Source organism: Dromiciops gliroides, chromosome 4 (genome assembly GCF_019393635.1).
Source record: "Dromiciops gliroides isolate mDroGli1 chromosome 4, mDroGli1.pri, whole genome shotgun sequence".
Classification (NCBI taxonomy): Eukaryota; Metazoa; Chordata; class Mammalia; order Microbiotheria; family Microbiotheriidae; genus Dromiciops; species Dromiciops gliroides.
Window position 1 is genome coordinate 389,413,415 of NC_057864.1, and position 19,660 is coordinate 389,433,074.

At 36.3% G+C, this 19,660-nt stretch overlaps 1 protein-coding gene across 4 annotated transcripts in view; it reads left to right on the plus strand.

Annotated features, from left to right (window-relative positions):
• TAB2 (TGF-beta activated kinase 1 (MAP3K7) binding protein 2) overlaps window positions 1-19,660 on the plus strand; it is a 123,962-nt gene that overhangs the window by 88,632 nt on the left and 15,670 nt on the right. For 3 of the 4 annotated variants that reach the window (XM_044004553.1, XM_044004551.1, XM_044004552.1), the window contains exons 2-3: window positions 3,470-3,659; window positions 10,473-11,976. In XM_044004553.1, the coding sequence (XP_043860488.1) occupies window positions 3,558-3,659; window positions 10,473-11,976 (1,606 nt within the window). In that variant the 5' untranslated portion in view covers window positions 3,470-3,557. The remainder of the gene's footprint in view (window positions 1-3,469; window positions 3,660-10,472; window positions 11,977-19,660) is intronic. The other variant, XM_044004555.1, reaches the window with a different exon arrangement.

Consider the following 19,660-nt stretch of genomic DNA (forward strand, 5'->3'; position numbering starts at 1 on the left):
GATAGGACAATAGTACAGTTATACAGATTCAGAACTGGTTGAATGAATAAACTCGAAAGAGTAAGTCTTTAAGGTTTGATGTCACCTTAAGAAGATCTTTAGTGTAGTGTCCCACGTATATATGCTTGGCCCTATGATGTTCAACATTTTATTGTTGAAGTGGATAACTTCATAGACTACCTAGTTATTAAATTGTCAGGTTGACCCAGAAGTGTGAGGGAAGCTAATGACAGTCAGGATCTTTAAAAAAAAAAAATCCTTGAGCTAAATAATGAAATTTAATTAAACTAAATGTTAAATCTTACACTTGAATTTGAAGACTCCTTTCTAAGTACAATATAGGGGAGGCTTGGTTAGACATGGTTTGTATGAAAAGGATTTGGGAGGTAAAGTGGCTTGCAAGATCAATATGTGTCAGTAATGTGATACAACATACCAAAAAGCTAATTTAATCTTGTATTATATTAAGAAAGACATAGAAATAATTAGGTGATAATCCCTCTATTCTCAGGCCCAAATGACATCTGCTGTTTTTTGTTCAATTCTACAATTAATCAACAACTACTTGTGTACCAGGCACTATGCAAGATATTTGGGATACAAGTACAAAAAATGAAGATCCCTATGCCCAAAGAGCTTACACTTTAATGGGGGGTGGGAGGGAGACAAGAAATACATATATAAGCATATATAGAATAAATACAAAAGTTGTGAATTTGGAATCAGAGGACCTGGTTCTCTGCCACTTAACATCATTGGGACTGTGGACTAGTCTGGTCACTTCTCAGAGGGCTTCTGTTTCTTCATTTGTAAAATGAGGGAATGGATCTAGAATATATAGGGAGGGGCAGCTAGGCGGCATAGTGGATAAAGCACTGGCCCTGGATTCAGGAGGACCTGAGTTCAAATCCGGCCTCAGACACTTGACACTTGACACTTACTAGCTGTGTGACCCTGGGCAAGTCACTTAACCCCAATTGCCTCACCAAAAAAAAAAAAAAAGTATCTAGAATATATAGGGAACTGAATCAAATTTATGAAAATAAGGGTGCCATTCCCCAATTGATAAATGGTCAAAGAATATGAACAGAGAGTTTTCAGGGGGGGAAATCAAAGCTATCTATAGTCATGAAAAAATGCTCTAAATCAGGGCTTCTTAAACTTTTTCCACTCATAACTCCTTTGCCCAAGAAATTTTTATGTGACCCACATATATAGGTATATAAAATATGTAAACATCTTTTACTCTTACCAAATTTTTCACTACCTCTACATTCAGTTATATGACCTCATTTGGGGTCGTGACCCACAGTTTAAGAAGCTAGGCTCTAAATCACTTTTGTTTAGAAAAAGACAACTTAAAACAACTCTGAGGGACCACCATACACATCAAAAATGAGAAATGCTGGAGGGGATAAGGAAAAATAGGTACATTAATGAATTGTTGGTGGAGTAGTGAACTAGTCCAAACATTCTGGAGAATAATTTGGAACTGTTCCCAAAGGGCTATAAAATTGTGCATAACCTTTGATCCAGCAACACTACTACTAGGTCTGTACCCTAAAGAGTTCAAAGGAAAAGGACCTATATGTGCAAAAATATTTGTAGCAGCTCTTTTCGTGGCAGCAAAGAATTGGAAATTGAGGGGATGCTCATCAATTGGGGAATAGCTGAACAAATTGTGGCAAATGAGTGTGATAGAATACTATTGTGCTGTAAGAAATTATGAGGTGGGTGGTTTGGGGGGGGTGCAACATGGCAAGACATATGAACTGATACAGATTGAAGTGATAACCAGGAAATCATTGTGCAGAGTATTAGCAATATTGTAGTGATGATTAACTGTGAAAGATTTAACTACTCTGACCAATCAATAATCCAAGGCAGTTCCAAAAGATGCATGATGAAAAAAAAAATACTGTCCATCTCCACCTGATGAACGCTGAGTGCAAATTGAATTAAATTTCGCACTTTCCTTCTTTCCTTTTGGCAACATGGCTAATATGGAATGATTTCACAAATGTAATTGATATATTGTTTGGATAGAGGAGGTATGAGAGGGAGAGAGAGAGAATATGGAACTCAAATTTAAAAAAAAAGAATGTTAAAATAATAAATTAGAAAACTGTTTCTTTACACTCCCACCCCCACCCCCAACAAAGAAAACCTTCTTGCCTATTAATGGAGAGAGAAAATTTGACTAATTTTGACTAGCCTTTTAATTTGACAACTGGAAGTGCCTAGGCCTTTTGTAATATATTGAATTCAAGTAAAGGAAATGGTTCTTGATGAAATACAGTCTTTAAAAATGAGATTATGAATTTGTGGTATAATATAATCTCCTTGAGGACAAAAATTGTTTCACATTTGTCTTTTATATTTGCAGTGCTAAGGACATAGCAGGTACCAGAGTTGTAGCAAGCTTGATAAATTTAGAGAGTAATGAAGTCTCCTATAGTCAATCAGAACTTAGAAATGATAAATCTCACTACTTCTTTACAAGAATAATTAGTTAAAATAGGAAGATAATAGATGTCTTTTCTACTCCTAGTTGATCTAATCCCCCAAAGTCTAAATGATGTTATCTCCCCAGTGTGCTTTCTGCGCTACTTGAATTCAGTTGTAAAAATTTTTAGTTAATACTCTGGTAGTCTTTCTAAATTCATGTTGAGTGTGAGTGAAATATATGGCAAAAAGTGTTTACAATTATAACTAATTTTAGTGCTTGATTAAAAATGGTGTTTCGTATTCTAAATATGAAAGACCAATACTTTTGTGATAATAAACATACTTTATACTTAAAACAAATTTTATCTTTTTATAAAAAACACTTTTAGAGTACACTAAAAAAAAAAAAAAAAGAAAAAAGAAACAAATAGAGACCACCCAAAGGAAATAGGATAATAGAACTTTTAAATAATCTAGTGATCACCACAGTTGAATGCTGGATTTGCTTCTTTTAGTCTCCTCATACCTAAAGTAAAAAAGAAAACACTTAAGAGTTACAGTTTGCATCTTCTGACAAAATGAAGCATACAATAAATCTACAGAGACAGTCTTTTTTTCCAGAAACTAAGCCCAGAGAATTAAGTAGAGCCATTAAGAACCTCTCACTGATCAACGAAATAATTTAGCAAAGTAATTTGGTGTCCTTCTGAAAGATAAGGGAAAATAACTTGCACAGCAGTTTATTATTTTGAATGCCTGTTGGTTCAACTACTTAGAACATATGAACACCCAGGAATACTTAATTAATAGAGAATATGTTTCATGAGGAGTACAAAGTACCATTTGGGCTTACAAAGAAAAATACTTTGGAAATGGACAGCATTTTAAGCTAAAATAACTTCATATTTAATATGAAATGTTGTTATTGCTTAAACACCTACCCTTTAGTATTGAAACAATTGCTCCAGAACCACAAGCTAGGAGTTCGTTAAAAAAATTTTTTTCTTTCTTTTCTCTACAGAAAATGCTTGGACAGAAGAGATGAATACTATTTTCACTAAGGCCTAGAACTGCCTATTGAACAACAGTCCTGATTAGGTAGTACACGAATGGCCCAAGGAAGCCACCAAATTGATTTTCAGGTTTTGCATGACCTGCGACAAAAATTTCCTGAGGTACCTGAAGTTGTTGTGTCCAGGTGCATGTTACAGGTCAGTGTTCATTTATTTCTATAGATGTAAGTCTTATGTTGACTTTAAACACTGAAAGAAATCACCAAGTTATCATCCTGTTGTTTCATAATTCAGATTTTATTCATAGTAGTGGACATGTTCCTATCCTGACTCTGTCTCCAATTATTGACCATAGACAAGTCACCTAGATGTTATTTGTATGTTTTCTCAGCTTTAAAAATGACTTTGTACCAAGATTTTTAAGGTTCCTTCCACCTCCAAAAATCAATGATAATTATTAAAGGGGGGGGATCTACTTCCATTTTTCTTATTTTCCAACTGTAAGCTCATTATCTTTAATAATTTATTGGATCTGTGATATCACCAATGTGGGTAGATAAGGCTGACATCAGATAAATCTTTTGCTGGGAAAAAGTATGTCAGTTATGTAGCAAGATCAGCACCTCACTGGGAGTGGAAGGCACAGACAGAGGCCTGGCCCAGTATTCTCTGCCACAATCCTTAGTGACTAAGCCTCTCTTTCAGCTCTAGGCATTTCCTCTGGCTCTCTCCCATGCCTAGAGTACTTGCCTTCCTCAGCTCTGCCTGCTGACTTCCTTGGCTTCCTTTAAGTCCCAATTAAAATCCCATCTTTTTCAGGAAGCTTTTCCCAACTCTTTTAATTGTTTCCTATTTATCCTATATATAGCTTATTTGTGTATGTTTGTTTGCATGCCATCTCCCCCACTCCTTAAGGGCAGCAGGGATTGTCCTTTGCCTCTTTTTGTATCCCCTGGACTTAGCACAATGAGTAGTATATAGTAAGTGCTTAATGAATGTTTCTTGCTTGATTACAAGCTTCAGTATTCATCTACCACCTATTTCTGACCCTGTGGCTTCTCCTTTTTCTCCCTCTATCCCTGTGTTAATCACCAGCCATCTAAGAAAATTATCTCTTCTATCTCTGGTTCTCTCATTTCCTTTTCCTCAACCCAGTTCCATTCATATCATGCTCAACCCTCTCTATCCCTTACCCTATGTCCTCTGAAATTCCCATTTTTTTAATGAACAAATTTTCAGTCACAATGGCCTCTCAGACTCATTTACCACCCCTCCCCAACCCCACCCCCTTACACACCATTCTAGCTATCTTCATGATTGTCTGTACCTTCTTTCACACTCAACAGCCACTTGGTCCTGGAGTTCCTACTGCCACTTCAGCCAACACTCAGTAACCTTTTTGCTTTTGAATCTCATAAAGTCAAAATTTTTCACCCAGTTCAAGCAGTTATGGTAATTATATACTTACTGACCCCCTCCCACCCCCTCCTTCTTCCTCCTTTCTCTAGGAGTTCAGCACCTAGTTTATTTCCTGTCCTCCTTATCTCCTGCTCTTATACAAGAGAACATTAGTATCCACATTGATACTCCCCAAATCTCCCAATTCCTTAGCCTCCTTAAATTCTATTTCCTATCCTTCCACTCCATTTCAGCCACATTTAAGGATGACTGCACATTTGTTCTCATCATTGCCCACAAGAGTTCTACTTCCTTAACTAGTAATTCTGACTTTCCTTTGTCTAACCATAACTTATCACCATACCATTTCCCCCTATTCAGGTGCTCTTGAATAGAACCGAAGGAAGCTCTCACTATATCTAGACAGGCCTTTTATTCATACCTGATTGATTTTCTGTCTCAGTTCCTACAGAAGCTGTTCCAAACCTTTATTCCTCCTCAAGCCTCTTAAATTTCCCACTCCCCCTTTTCCTTCAAGTGAGAATGTAGCCCCACTTCACTGAAAAATATTGAAGCTATTCTATATGAGCTCATTCTTTTCTTCTCATCTCAGAATTCCTTGACACAGTCTCCCTTTATCCTCCTTTCCTGCCGTCTCTGACAAAAATGTATTTATTTGCCAAGGCCAACCCCTCTACCTATACATTTCATCTCCTCCCATCTTCTCCAGCAGATTTCATCCTCATTCAAAGGAGGGTTGTTAGTTAACCTGTGGCCAGCCTGCATGTCCCAGTGGTATCCCTACAACATCAAGGAAGACAGACAAAACAGGATGGATCACAGTCCTCATTGTTATTTGTGTTTTCTTTATTAGCATGTATAATATACCATTAAACTACTTGTACATCTTCAATTTTCATCGATTCTTAATATGTCCAAAAAAAACTCAGATTCTTTAATGCCCAGACATAATTTTTTGCCTACCAATTTGATTTAATTAGAAATCCCTAGGTTTAATATAGAGAGAACTGTCCGTAAAGTCAAGAAGACCTGGGAAGTTCCATTTCTGATTCTTGATCTTCTTGTGACCTGGAACAACTTCTCAGTGCCTCAGGCAAACCTCAAAGACTGTATATTGCTAGGAGGTGACAGTATTTTTTGAGGAAAGGAGCTTCCTCACGAAAACAGAAATCCATTCTCTAAACAAAAGCTTCTCCACGATGTTTTAAGCCCATAAGTAAATATTTATTAAGCATCTGCTATGTTCCAGACACCATGTTAAGTGCTGAGTATACAAAGAAATGTAAAAGACGGTCCTTGATCTCAGGGAGCACCCAGTCTAATGGAGGAAAACAACATACAAACAACTATGCACAAAACAGGATAAATAAGAAATCAACAGAGGGAAGACACTACAATTAAAAGGAACTGAAAAAGACTTCCTGTGGGATCTGGGACTTGAAGGAAGCCAGGAGATGACAGAGAGCATTCCAGGCACGGAGAATAGTCAGTGAAAATGGCCAGAATCAAGAAATGGAGTGTCATCTTCAAGGAACAGCAAGGAGATTAGTGTCACTGGATCAGAGTATTAGTCCAGGGAGGGGGCATAAGATAGAAGATTAGAAAGGTTGGGGGGGCAGGGGGACTAAGTTATAAATGGCTTTGAACACCAGAGGATTTTATATTTGATCCCAGAAATGATAGAGAGTCATTGAAATTCATTGAGTTTATCTAGGTCTTGAAAACCTAGAGAGAAGAGAACATCAAAGAGAAGAGGGTGATCAACAGTGCCAAAGGCTTCAGAAAGGTCCAAAGGTATGAGGAAAGTTCTTAGTTAAGAGATCATTGATAACTGGAGAGAGAGCAGTTTCAGTTTGAGGATGGTCATGTTTGTACATAGTTGGGACACAGCTAGTGAACAGAAAGAGATTAAAGATAAGTGAGAGTGGGCATAATAGAGCAATCTGCTAGAAGAGATGGGATGGAATAGAATCCCTTGTCAGCTGAGAGCAGGGAGGGAGGAGAAACCATGGGAGGGGGAGATTTGGGAGAGCTACTGAGGGTTCCATAAGTTTGTGTCTAGCCTGGGATATGAGCCTGCCTAAGGTACTTCACCCAAATTGGACATGTCAGTTCTGGGGCCTGTATTTGGATTTTAATGTGTCCAGGCAGTTAAGTGTCAAGGACTTGTTACTGTGAGATTCAGAATTTAAATGAAATATCCAAAATAAATTGGGATTTTTTAGTTATCAATTACTTCTAATCCTAAATAGTTTCTTTGCATTTTCAAGCCATTTAAAGATAATAGGCATACAATACATAAATTAATTTCTGACTGTCTTTTACTTCAAAGTATATTAAAACCATCTTTTCCCAATTTTATAAGAGCCAAGACAGTTTTTTTTTTTAAAGCTGACTTTTGGATAACCCATAATGCATTTATTCATGGTTAACTTAATTACCAAATGGTTAAATTAACTTTTTACTATTTATGGTTATAATGAATTAGTGCCTACATTTATAGAAAACTTAACTTTGAAAGAAATCAAGAGTTCTGAAAATAATAAATTATATGAATGATTCTTCTATACCTGACTTCTCAAAATCTTGCCTTTATCCCAGATAACTTTTGAAAATAGCACATTGCAAATAAATGTTTTTATGACATCAGGCCTAACTAGGATTAAAGTCTTTAATTAGCTAATCTTGTTCTCAGTGGAGTTCGAAAAGCTAAGCATGCTTCAGTTTTTATCAATTAGGGTTAGGGTCTACCTTCTTATTTGTAAACTTAAAATTTTCAAAAGAGAATACTTGGGATGGATAGGAAGTACTGCTTGGGATAAAGAGAAAACTAGAAACCATATAACCATTGTGTATTTTTTTTCCTCCAAGGATAACGGCATTTTTGGTAGAGCATTGCATTTTTAACTTAAAATTTTGGTCATTTTTCCTTTAAAGTGATAAAAAGGGGGTGGCTAGGTGGCACAGTGGATAAAGCACCTGCCCTGGATTCAGAAGTACCTGAGTTCAAATCTGGCCTCAGACACTTGACACTTACTAGCTATGTGACCCTGGGGAAGTCACTTAACCCCCATTGCCCCTCAAAAAATAAAAAATAAATAAAGTGATAAAAAAATGTTCTTCTTGTAGTGCAACTTTTATCATGTTGTAATGGCAAATTTTTAAGTCAGTGGGGAAATTATTTGTGTCACAGTATGTTTTACAACTAGCTTTTAATGAGAACAAAAGATATAAATAATCTAAAAGTAGTTATAAAATAATTCATACCTGGCTTGTATTTATACTTTTATGTTTATGAGTGTACTGATAAAGTTGCCCTATAAAGACCTACTTCAGAGAAACTCATTCCCATACTACTGAATTGTATGTTTTATATGATCCATAATTATTTATGAATCCTTATAAGTACACATTCTTACATCTATCCTTATTTTTCCACACCCTTAGAATCTGCCTTTTGGCCATTGAATGTCTTATTAAATCTCGGTCATAAGTTAAAGACCCAACCATCCCATTTCCCTATCCTTTAGTTTATGAAAGCAAAAGCTCATTAAGGTATAATTCATAAATTGAAATGTCATTAATTTTTATTTCTTCCAAATATTGTAAATTAATCAATGTCTTTTTATAATTTTTAATGCAGAAATGACAAAGGTATTTTTTGTTTTTATTCAATTACATAAGTTTTTAGTCAAGAATTACCAAGACTGTAGTTAGAGAGTGTGTAATGTGATGGTGTTATATAATAGACTCCAAACTTTACACATTTGCACTTAGTGAATTTGGGGCAAAACAGGAAATTCTGGTTACCTATGTGCAGTCAATGAATCATAACTAATGAAAATATTTTCAATTACAACAAAATTTCACAAAAGTTTAAAATTATAAAATACTTTCCTCGATAGTGCTATTCATAGTTAATGGGACCATTATTAAATTTCCTTAGAACCAGTATTAATCGAGTATAAAGGTCTTACAGATATTTTGAAATAAACTATCAAAAAATTTTTAAAGTTTGGAAAACAAAACCCTTTGACACATATCCATAGAATTATGTGGCAGATTTTGAAATGCTTCAGCTGTAATTTATGTATTGAATTTTTAATCTTTTGGATTTTTAAAAATTATTCTTTTTTGTTCAAGGGAAGAGAATAAACATTTATATAGTACCTTCTATGTGTCAGGCACTGTGCTAAGTACTTTTTACAAATATTCATATAATCCTCACAACCCTGAGAAGTGGGTGCTTTTCATGAACTTTGTTTTTCTTTTTCTTTCTCACTGATTTTTGTGGAGCTATTTTTGATCTCACCCTAACAAATACCTGCTATCAGTTAAGCATAATACTCTTTCATATTCCCCATCACAAAATGAGTTAGAATATTGTTCCACAGATAATTAATTAGGAAAGAGGATAACAATAGGGTTCTTTACTTTGCAAAATGTCTTTTTTGGTCCCACTTTAACTCTAAAACAAATCTAAAAGGTAGAAAGGGGAAGCAACATCCATTAAGGAGTTCTAAGGCCAACAAAATATTGCTGTTGTTTTAACATTGTGTTGGGCATAAGGATAGAAACTAAATTGTATATTTACGGAAGTGTCCCCAAAGCACAGGTCTAAGCATGTCATTCCTCTGCTCAATAAACTCCAGTCATTCCCTGTAACCTCTAATATCAAATGCATTTCTTCTCTTTGGCATAGTGTACTTCACAGCCTGGCTCCATACTACTTCTTTACCCTCCATCGCACATTCCAAAGTCCAAGCAAAATTGGCCTTCTTGCTGTCAGACAAAACATTTCATATCCTTTTCTCTGTGTAGTAGGTCTGTCCCCCATGTCTAGAATAGACTCCTTCTTTAGTATCCATAGTTCACTTTGATGGTCAGCTCAGATTCTTCCTTCCACAAGAGCTTTTCCCAGTCTTCCCAGCTATTTTGAGTCTACCAATATATGGATGCATTGTTTATTCTAATAGAATATAAGCTCCTTGAGGGCACGAACTCTTGTTTTTGCATTGCCATGGAACAAGCCCTTAATAAATGTTTATTGATTGGTGTAATAGCACGGTCCTTACCAAGTAGGTGTCGACGAAAAACAAGTGATTTCAGTCATGTTAATTTGTGTTTTCATATATTCCAATTTCATTTTTTATTTCTTTCAAAATAGAACAGAAAGATCCTTTCTTTCAGTTATTGATAGTCTGTACAAATTCATGATACTAGCTATTTTACTCCTTCTTTTCCTCTTGACCAGAGTTGAAAATACTGTGCTTAGAACTAAACCACCAGCTTGTCAGTCTGAAGTTTCTCATTGAGTGATTATATTACTGCTTTTAATCAATCAACAAATATTTTTTAAGTAGCTACTGTTTGCCACACCCTTGGATATAGAGACAAATTTGGAAACCTTTCGTGTCTGTAAGATAACTTACCAGTCCCATAGTAGTTCATAGTTTTGGAGCTAGTTGAGACCTTAGAGGTCATCTACACAACTTTTTTTCATTCTGTCTATTAATATTTTAATAATGATAACAAAGTATATAAGCATGAGTTTGGGGTTGCTGACATCAAACTATTTTGTTTGTTTTCTAGAATAATAATAACCTGGATGCCTGTTGTGCTGTTCTATCACAAGAGAGTACAAAGTATCTTTATGGTGAAGGAGACTTGAATTTTTCGGAGGATTCTGGAATTGCTGGTCTACGAAATCACATGACTTCTCTCAACTTGGACTTGCAGTCACAAAACGTATATCACCATGGAAGGGAAGGAAGTAGAATGAATGGAAGTAGGACTCTAACTCACAGTATCAGTGATGGACACCTCCAGGGTGGTCAGTCCAACAGTGAATTATTTCAGCAGGAGCCACAGACAGCACCAGCTCAAGTTCCACAGGGCTTTAATGTTTTTGGAATGCCCAGCACATCTGGTGCTTCAAATTCAACACCACACTTTGGATTTCACTTAGGCAGCAAAAGTGTAACTAACCTTTCTCAACAAACTCCCAGATTCAATCCCATTATGGTAACTTTAGCCCCAAATATTCAGACTGGTCGTAATACACCCACATCTTTGCACATACATGGTGTACCTCCACCTGGACTTAACAGTCCACAGGGAAATTCTATCTACATTAGGCCTTACATTACAACTCCTAGTGGTACAACTCGGCAGACGCCACAGCATCCTGGATGGGTGTCTCAGTTTAATCCTATGCACCCTCAACAAGTCTACCAGCCTTCACAACCTAGTCCCTGGACTACTTATCCTGCATCTAACCCAGTGTCACATACCTCAGCACAACAGACAAACCAGCAAGGCCATCAGACCTCTCATGTCTATATGCCTATCAGCTCACCTACTACGCCTCAACCACCAACCATTCATTCATCTGGTAGCTCACAGTCTTCTGCCCATAGCCAATTTAACATTCAGAATATCTCAACAGGACCTCGCAAAAACCAAATTGAAATCAAACTTGAACCCCCACAAAGAAACAATTCTTCAAAACTACGTTCCTCTGGACCTCGAACCTCTAATAATCCCTCCTCTGTCAATAGCCATACATTAACTAGAAGTCAGCCCACTGTTTACATAGCTGCCAGCCCTCCAAGTACAGATGAGGTGATGTCCCGCAGTCAGCCCAAGGTCTATATTTCTGCTAATGCCACCGCGGGAGATGAACAGGTTATGCGGAACCAGCCCACACTCTTCATATCAACAAACTCTGGAGCATCTGCTGCTTCCAGGAATATGTCTGGGCAAGTAAGCATGGGCCCTGCCTTTATTCATCACCACCCACCCAAGAGTCGGGCAGTAGGCAACAACACCACTGCAACTTCTCCTCGAGTGGTGGTCACTCAACCTAATACAAAATATACTTTTAAAATAACAGTTTCTCCAAATAAGCCCCCTGCCGTTTCACCAGGGGTAGTGTCCCCAACTTTTGAACTTACAAATCTTCTAAACCACCCTGATCATTATGTAGAAACAGAGGGTATTCAGCACCTCACTGACCCTGTTTTAGCACATGTGGATAGGATCAGTGAGGCCCGGAAACTGAGTATGGGATCTGATGATGCTGCCTACACGCAAGGTAATATTGATACTGAAAGCAAATTCTTTTCCATTGGACCTGAATTTTCTTTTAAATTAACAAACTTGTCAATGTGGTTGTTTTCTATAGTAATGGTAAAGCAACAAACATCTGTCCCTGGACCTGTGAGACCAGTCATTTGAATTTTTATATATAACAAGCTCTATCATGAAATTCAGTTAATATAAGTAATAACAGCATGAGAAGAACCAATTTTGTTTTTAGTCTGTTCACAACTTGACGTGTTCAGTTAAACTTTTTCCAAAAATAAGTTTTACTGTTTTATGATTACCTATAGTTGGTCAGCCTTTTCTAGAAATTGCTGTGAAATTCAGGACTCTACTTGCAACTAAAACTCTCACAAATGGAAGGAAACTGGTTTCATCCAACTTGTTACTAGTATGTCTAGAAAAGTTACCAAGGATTGGTTGAATTTATTTTCTTTCTCATAGGCCTTTTTACCATTACATATGATGTTTATGATGTTAAAGTAGGATAATTAGAGTTCTCACCTCTAAAATGATCTTAATTGTTCACAACTTGTCCTTTTCAGTAATAAAAGATGGACGAGAACAAACTCTTCTGTACTTAAAAAAAAATCTAATGGTATACAGTATTGTTAGCCTACAGGCAAATTATTTCCCTAATGATTTAAGACAGAGTATTGATTCTACATACTGTATTCCATGTAATAGGCATTGTGCATTTTCTACACATATTTCGCTGTGCTTTAGATGTGTAATTAGAAACTATGTCACTTTAAGACATGAAGAAAGAAAAAAAGTGTGTTTGCTTTCATTTTGATGAAAGGTAGCAATTTGACAGCACAAAGGAATAAAAAAATTTCCATTTCCATAAAGGTAATTGTAGTTGGAGAATTTGTGATAACCTTGCTCCATACCTTGCTTGCTTTGTAACCATTTATCTGTCTTCCTAAATTGTCATGATTCTCTACCAAGTTTGCTGGAAAGGTCTGATTATATTGTCACATTTTATGAGTTTTACATAAGGATTGTGCTGAGTTGAGACCTACTTAGTCATTTCCCATGTACTTGTGACCGATAGTCAAACCAGAAATATTTTTATCCCCTCACCCCCCAGGAATCCCTATGTTTAACCATCTCATGACTAATATTATTTATCTCATTATATTTTTCACTTTTTTCCAAACTAGAATTTTCTTTTGACTCAAGCATACTAGTCAGAATTTTTTTCTTTTGTTTTGGCAAATGACTTCTAAATAGACATTGATCTTTTTATGAACAGAAATAAATTGTAAACAAAAAATATGTCACATTGCTATAAGACATGCCATATTATTTAGAGGCAGCTAGGTAATAGTGGATAGAGTGCTAGATCTGGAGTCAGAGACTTGAGTTCAAGTGCAGTCTCAGAAATTTACTAGCTAGGAGACCCTAGGCAAGTCATTTAACTTTTGCCTCATTTCCTCACCTGTACAGTGGAGGTAATATATTCCCTACCTCCCAAGGTTGTTACGGGGATCATACAATATTTGTAAAGCACTTTGTAAGCTTTAATTAATTAATTAAACTCCAAAACATGGAGTTAGGAGAACTACAGGATAATCTTGGGGCAACTAGATGGCACACAGTGGAAGGAGTTCTGGGCCTGGAATCAGGAAGACTCCTCTTCCTGAGTTCAAATCTGGCCTCAGACCCTTACTAGCTGTGTGACCCTGGGCAAGTCACTTAACCCTGTTTGCCTCAGTTTCCTCATCTATAAAATGAACTGGAGAAGGAAATAGCTAACTTCTATAGTATCTATGCCAAGAAAACCCCTAAATGTGAGGTCATGAAGAGTCAGGCACTACTGAAAACAACTGAACAACAACATGATTATTTTGGTCCTATTCCACCACTATTCTCAACTTTTGTTATTCTTTTAACACTTTTGCTATCATAGAAATAGAGTTTTAGAACCAAGAGGAGTAGGGAATAGAACTATGAAATCATTCAGGACAGCCCCCAATTACAGTCATGGAAACTGATGCCTGGAGAGATTAAATGAGTCACTTAAAGTCACTTAGCTGTTTAGTGATAACTAGTACTAGAAACCAGATTTCCAGACCTCTTTATCCAGTTCTGTTTCTGCTTTCCCATGCTCTCATTTACAAAAGAATTAGGATAATCAGTTGTTACATAGCAGTTAATGACAAGTTTAATTAAAATCTAGCCCTAACAATTCTTCAGATTTTTGTCTGCAAAATCAAGTAGTTGGTTGAAAAGTACTGTTTAAAATGAAATTGACTTAATTATAGTATAGAATTTATTAGTAAAAATGTGTGTATGTGTCCACACACCAAAATGCATTTAAGAGATGGGCAAGAAGAGAACAAAATAATTGAGGCAATATTTAGGATTTTCTTACAACTTCAAGTTTTTTGGGGGGGAGGTAGTGCATGTAGATGTGTGTTAATAGGAAAAGTAGACAAGTCATATAGTCCCAGCCAGCTGTTCCTACTGTAGATTTAGAGATGCATTAGTACTTCATATATATATATATATACTCAGCTTGTCTCCTGACTGAGCTGCTTTGTCACTGCTAGCCAAATTCAGATACCAATGGAATTCTTGCCTATGGGAGTTAGGAAAAAGATAAGGACCTTTAAGAGACAGCTAGATTTAGAGTGTAGGTTCTCTTTTCCTGGCCTGCAAACCTTTTAACTTTTTGCGTCCCACCCCACCCCCCTCCCTGCAAAAAAGAAAAAAAAGTTCATTGGTGGAATTCAAGTAAAAATTGATCATTATTTTAGCAAGGAATTTGCTATGCCTTTTGAACTCCCACAATTTAATTTTTGTGGTATAAGCCAGAAGTGTCACACACTTAACCCAAGAACTATGGCCAATGAGTACTGCTAGAATGTGCAATTAAGAATTACTTAACATAATAAACTAAAATACAATAAAACAATTTTAAATTATAGTTTTCTAAGGCAAAATGCAATCCCCAGTGGTACATTGAGTTTAACACTATTAGTGTTGGGAATTATTAGATTGTAGGGCAATCTGACTCCATTCGTGAAAATTATATTCCTAAAGTTGTGGAAACTTTATGTTTCAGTGGAATTTGGAGGGAAATCAAAGGAAAAACTTTTTCTCGATTTTCTACTTTGAGAGCTTGAAGATGGCACATACAAATTTACCTTCATTTTCTTATAATACTTGAAACCTGAATTGCTACAACAGGCATTTCAAAATAGAAAATTAAGTTGGTTTTTTTTGTTTGTTTTGATTTTTTTTTAAAGTGAGGCAATTGGGGTTAAGTGACTTGCCCAGGGTCACACAGCTAGTAAGTAAGTGTCTGAGGCTGGATTTGAACTCAGGTATTCCTGACTCCAGGGCCAGTGCTCTATCCACTGCGCCACCTAGCTGCCCCCTATTTTGATTTTTTTAGATAGGTTATTTGATACTCTACTGAAGTAGAGTTGGGAGGTGGGGAGAATAGTATGTTAATTAGTAAAAGGCTCTCATCAGCTGTGGTCCAAGAGTAAAAAACCACAAAAGAAATTAAAACTGAGTCTTGTAGGAACACGAGAATCCTTAGCACTCAATGAATGCCAACTAGAAAAAAACAAAATGAGGGGTTAGCTAATTATTTCAACATAATAGTTATAAGAAAATCTGTATGATGTTGAATCTTTTAAGAAAAAAAGATCAAAGATTGAAAATAACTCATCGGTAGTAAGTCAGGTTATTGGCAAGAGATTTGCAATTTTTTCCATTGAGACAAGACACCCATACTACATACTACCTTTGGCTTTCCTGGCTCTATGTGCCAAAGAATATTTTCTTACAGTTTACTTTTATGTTTAGGTTCTCCTCAAAAATCTCTCCCTTGAATCATTGGCCTCTTAGGTGTTGAAGAATCCAGAGTCCACTCAGTGGAACTCATTTTATATTGTGGGAAATGGCAGAATGAACTCTTTTTTTCTTATTTCATCACCAGCTAGGAAATCAAAAGACTAAATCAAATCCACTATCAAAAAAAGAATTCTCCATTACACACCTTAATAGAGAATCTTTCCATGCCAGATACACTTTTTGCAGAATAAGAATACATGTTATATATCTATTGGTTCTCAACATTACAAAATATTTTAACAATATTTGGGTATATGTTCATTTTACTATTTAGAGTTCTGTTCAGAATTGTCATTCTTCTATTGAGCAATATTCTTGCAATGTTGAAGATATGACAATTACAGTGAGAAGAAAATGATAAACTATCAATATGTACTTTTTTTTTTTAAAGATGCTGAGAGGGGCAGCTAGGTGGCGCAGTGGATAGAGCACTGGCCCTGGAGTCAGGAGTACCCGAGTTCAAATCCGGCCTCAGACACATGACACTTACTAGCTGTGTGACCCTGGGCAAGTCACTTAACCTCAATTGCCTCGCTTTAAAAAAAAAAAAGATGCTGAGAGAATAGGAGAGAATGAGGAATAGGACAGATTTTTTTTTTGGATTTGATCCATCCTTGTTATTTAACTTACCTGCTAAAGAATCAAAACTCTTATTTTCCACTTAACTTGGCTGAAAGTAATAGCAATAATAAAATACAAAGAAATTGTTGTTTGCCAAAAGAACATAAAATGAAATCTCCAGTATCACATTTTCTAACTGTTCTTTGAAACATGTCCTCAACATTATATTGTTTTATGTGTGAATTTATTTAAAAGTATCTTTTATAGATCCTTTGTATGTTGCCATTAAAATATAGTTGAAATCACACATTTTTGGAGAATTGACCTTATACAGTAAAATACAATTGAGTGTCACACTATTGTGAATAATAGTGTTCATTTGTTTTAATTTTTTTTTTTAATTTTTGCAGGGCAATGAGGGTTAAGTGACTTGCCCAGGGTCATACAGCTAGTAAGTGTCAAGTGTCTGAATCCAGGGCCAATGCTTTATCCACTGTACCACCTAGCTGCCCCCTGTTCATTTGTTTTAAAGAAATTCAATTTTTACTTTTCAAATACATATTGTATATTGTAATATATAGTATATATGCAGTCTACATATGTAGTATATTATAAATCTATATTGAAGTACATTATAGCTTCTACTAAAGAAGCTATTTGGACTGTTCAGTTAAAAAGACATCTGTTAATCACGTTATTTACATTTAAAAAAATAAGTTCAACAAATGTTTTAGTGCCCACTATTTGCAAACAGTATGCTAATGGTGTTAAAAATTCAAAGTAAGCCACTCTACCTATATTCCAAATCTTAAACTTTGTTGTCTATTGCAAATCAACAGTGGCTAAAGCTATTGTTGCTACTTTATCTACAAATTAGAAAATGAAAGGAGTTAGAAGGTTGTTTTGTTTTTATTTTTTTGGTTTGTTTTTGGTTGCATTTTTTGGTTTTTGGTTTGAGACTGACCACCAATTCTAGGTGGGAGAAGAGAATACTGATTTCCTTTAGAAAACGTCATTTTTGCCTTCCAAACTTCACAGCCATTGCAAGCAGTTGTAACAGAAAATTCATCTCTATTGAACATGACATTCCTCCCCACGCCCCACTTCAAGGTACTTTGCAGTGTCCAAAGGAAAAATAGAGAATATTTCTAGGATATTTGCATGCTTTCATTCTCTTGGAACCACTACAGAATTTGACATTACTGACATTTTAATTCAGTTTTTCCATGCCTAAATAAAGGTAAATTAGAAAACATGCCTGCATACCCTGTGGAGTAGAATGAGGGGGAGAAGAGGAAGGGGAGGAGAGGGTCCATACTGAATATATCATGTCACCTCCTTGGGCTTCAGTTTTTTCAGCTGTAAAATGAGGAAATTGGACTTGATGGCCTCTGGATTCTCTTCCGTTCTCAGATCTGTGATCCCATGTGATGAAATCGTTTTCCAAATTGTTTAGCAAAGTGTTCTTTTTAGGGAACTCTTGTAGTTTCTATTAGTGCCTCTTAAAGGTTTTTAAATATATCAGAATTGGGATAATTTTAATAGGCAGAAAATGGATTTATAAACAAATCATACTTACCCCACTAAAATTCAATTTGGGCTAGAGATGATTATAATAGAATACTTTTTCCTTAATCCTTTTCCCACTAAAAAGCTCCACTGAAAGCAAGATGGTGTAATCCTGGGTTTCTTACTTACCTAAAAGATTTTATTATGTTGTATAGATGTTAATATGCACCTTGGGTTATTTCTCAGGTAGAAATAGCTTAACAAAACCCAATCAAGTGACTGTCATTTTTTACCTTATTGTCACATTTTAAAATACATGTAAATACCCCATAAACCATGTTGGAAAACACATTAAGGCTCAAGGAACCTTTAAAACAAACCACAAATATTTAGGAACTTTTTAATGCTGTTTTTATAACATAAAAGTGATTGAAAATTCTTATTGTTTACTCATCCTTATTCAGTAAGTACTGACTAGTCACCTTAAGCAAAACAGTAGGTACTATATGAAATACAGAATTGTATATGACATTGTTTCACTGCCTTTTAGAGGAGTTTGTAGTCCATAATTTGGGGGCAATGAGGGTTAAATGACTTGCTCAGGGTCACACAGCTGGCAAGTGTCAAATGTCTGAGGCTGGATTTGAACTCGGGTCCTCCTGAATCCAGGGCCAGTGCCTTATCCACTGTGCCACCTAGCTGCCCCCTATTCCATAATTTTTTTTTTAAGTTTTCCTTCCCCAATATCAACCAAAAATGCTAGAGTTCTAATGCTGTTAAGAGAGGAATGAAAGCTTAATAAAATCTTAATAATTCTAATTGAGTGAAAAGTTAAGAACATGAATTTAGAATTAGAAGTGACCATAGAAGCATCTGGATCAGAGGTGTCAAACACAGGCTGGGCATGCTGCCAGCTTTGCAGGCTCACACTAGATTAAAATGTAATTGGGGTGGGCAGCTAGGTGGCACAGTGGATAGAGCGCCGGCCCTGGAGTCAGAAGTACCTGAGTTCAAATCCGGCTTCAGACACTTAACACTTACTAGCTGTGTGACCCTGGGTAAGTCACTTAACCCCCCCAGAAAAGTAATTGGACAGGGGCAGCTAGGTGGCACAGTAGATAAAGCACTGGCCTTGGATTCAGGAGGATCTGAGTTCAAATTCAACCTCAGACACTTAACTCTAGCTGTGTGACCCTGGGCAAGTCACTTAACCCCAGTTGCCCCCCACACACAAAAAGTAATTGGGCAATACTTAACAAAAGAAGGTTTCTAAGTCAATATGAGTCCTGTAGGGACCTTTATGTATAGAGCTCTTTTATTCTATTGGATTTGGATATCTGTGATCTAGACCAACTCTTTGGTTTTCACAGGTCCTCTTGAAACCGAGATTGACTCCCCCTCTTTAATCCTCCTCTCATTCTTTTTCTCTGCTCACACAGGTACCACCTTGGTTCAGTTCCCTGGGGCCTCTTGCTTGAATTGTTCTACAAGCCTTCTTGGCCTCCCTGCCTCATCTTGCCCCTCTCTGGTCCATCTAGTCTGCATAAAAATTACATTTCTGTTTCTCTGTTTATACTTTGTGTTTACTGATGAAGGATCATGGCTCTGTTGATTTCCAGAGGTGACACAGGTAGTCGGCTTAGAGCCCTTTGGAATCTAGATCTTCTTACTCCAAATCATTAGTATTAACTGTTTCCACTGCATCATGCTTCAGGGGGAATATTTAAAGTCCT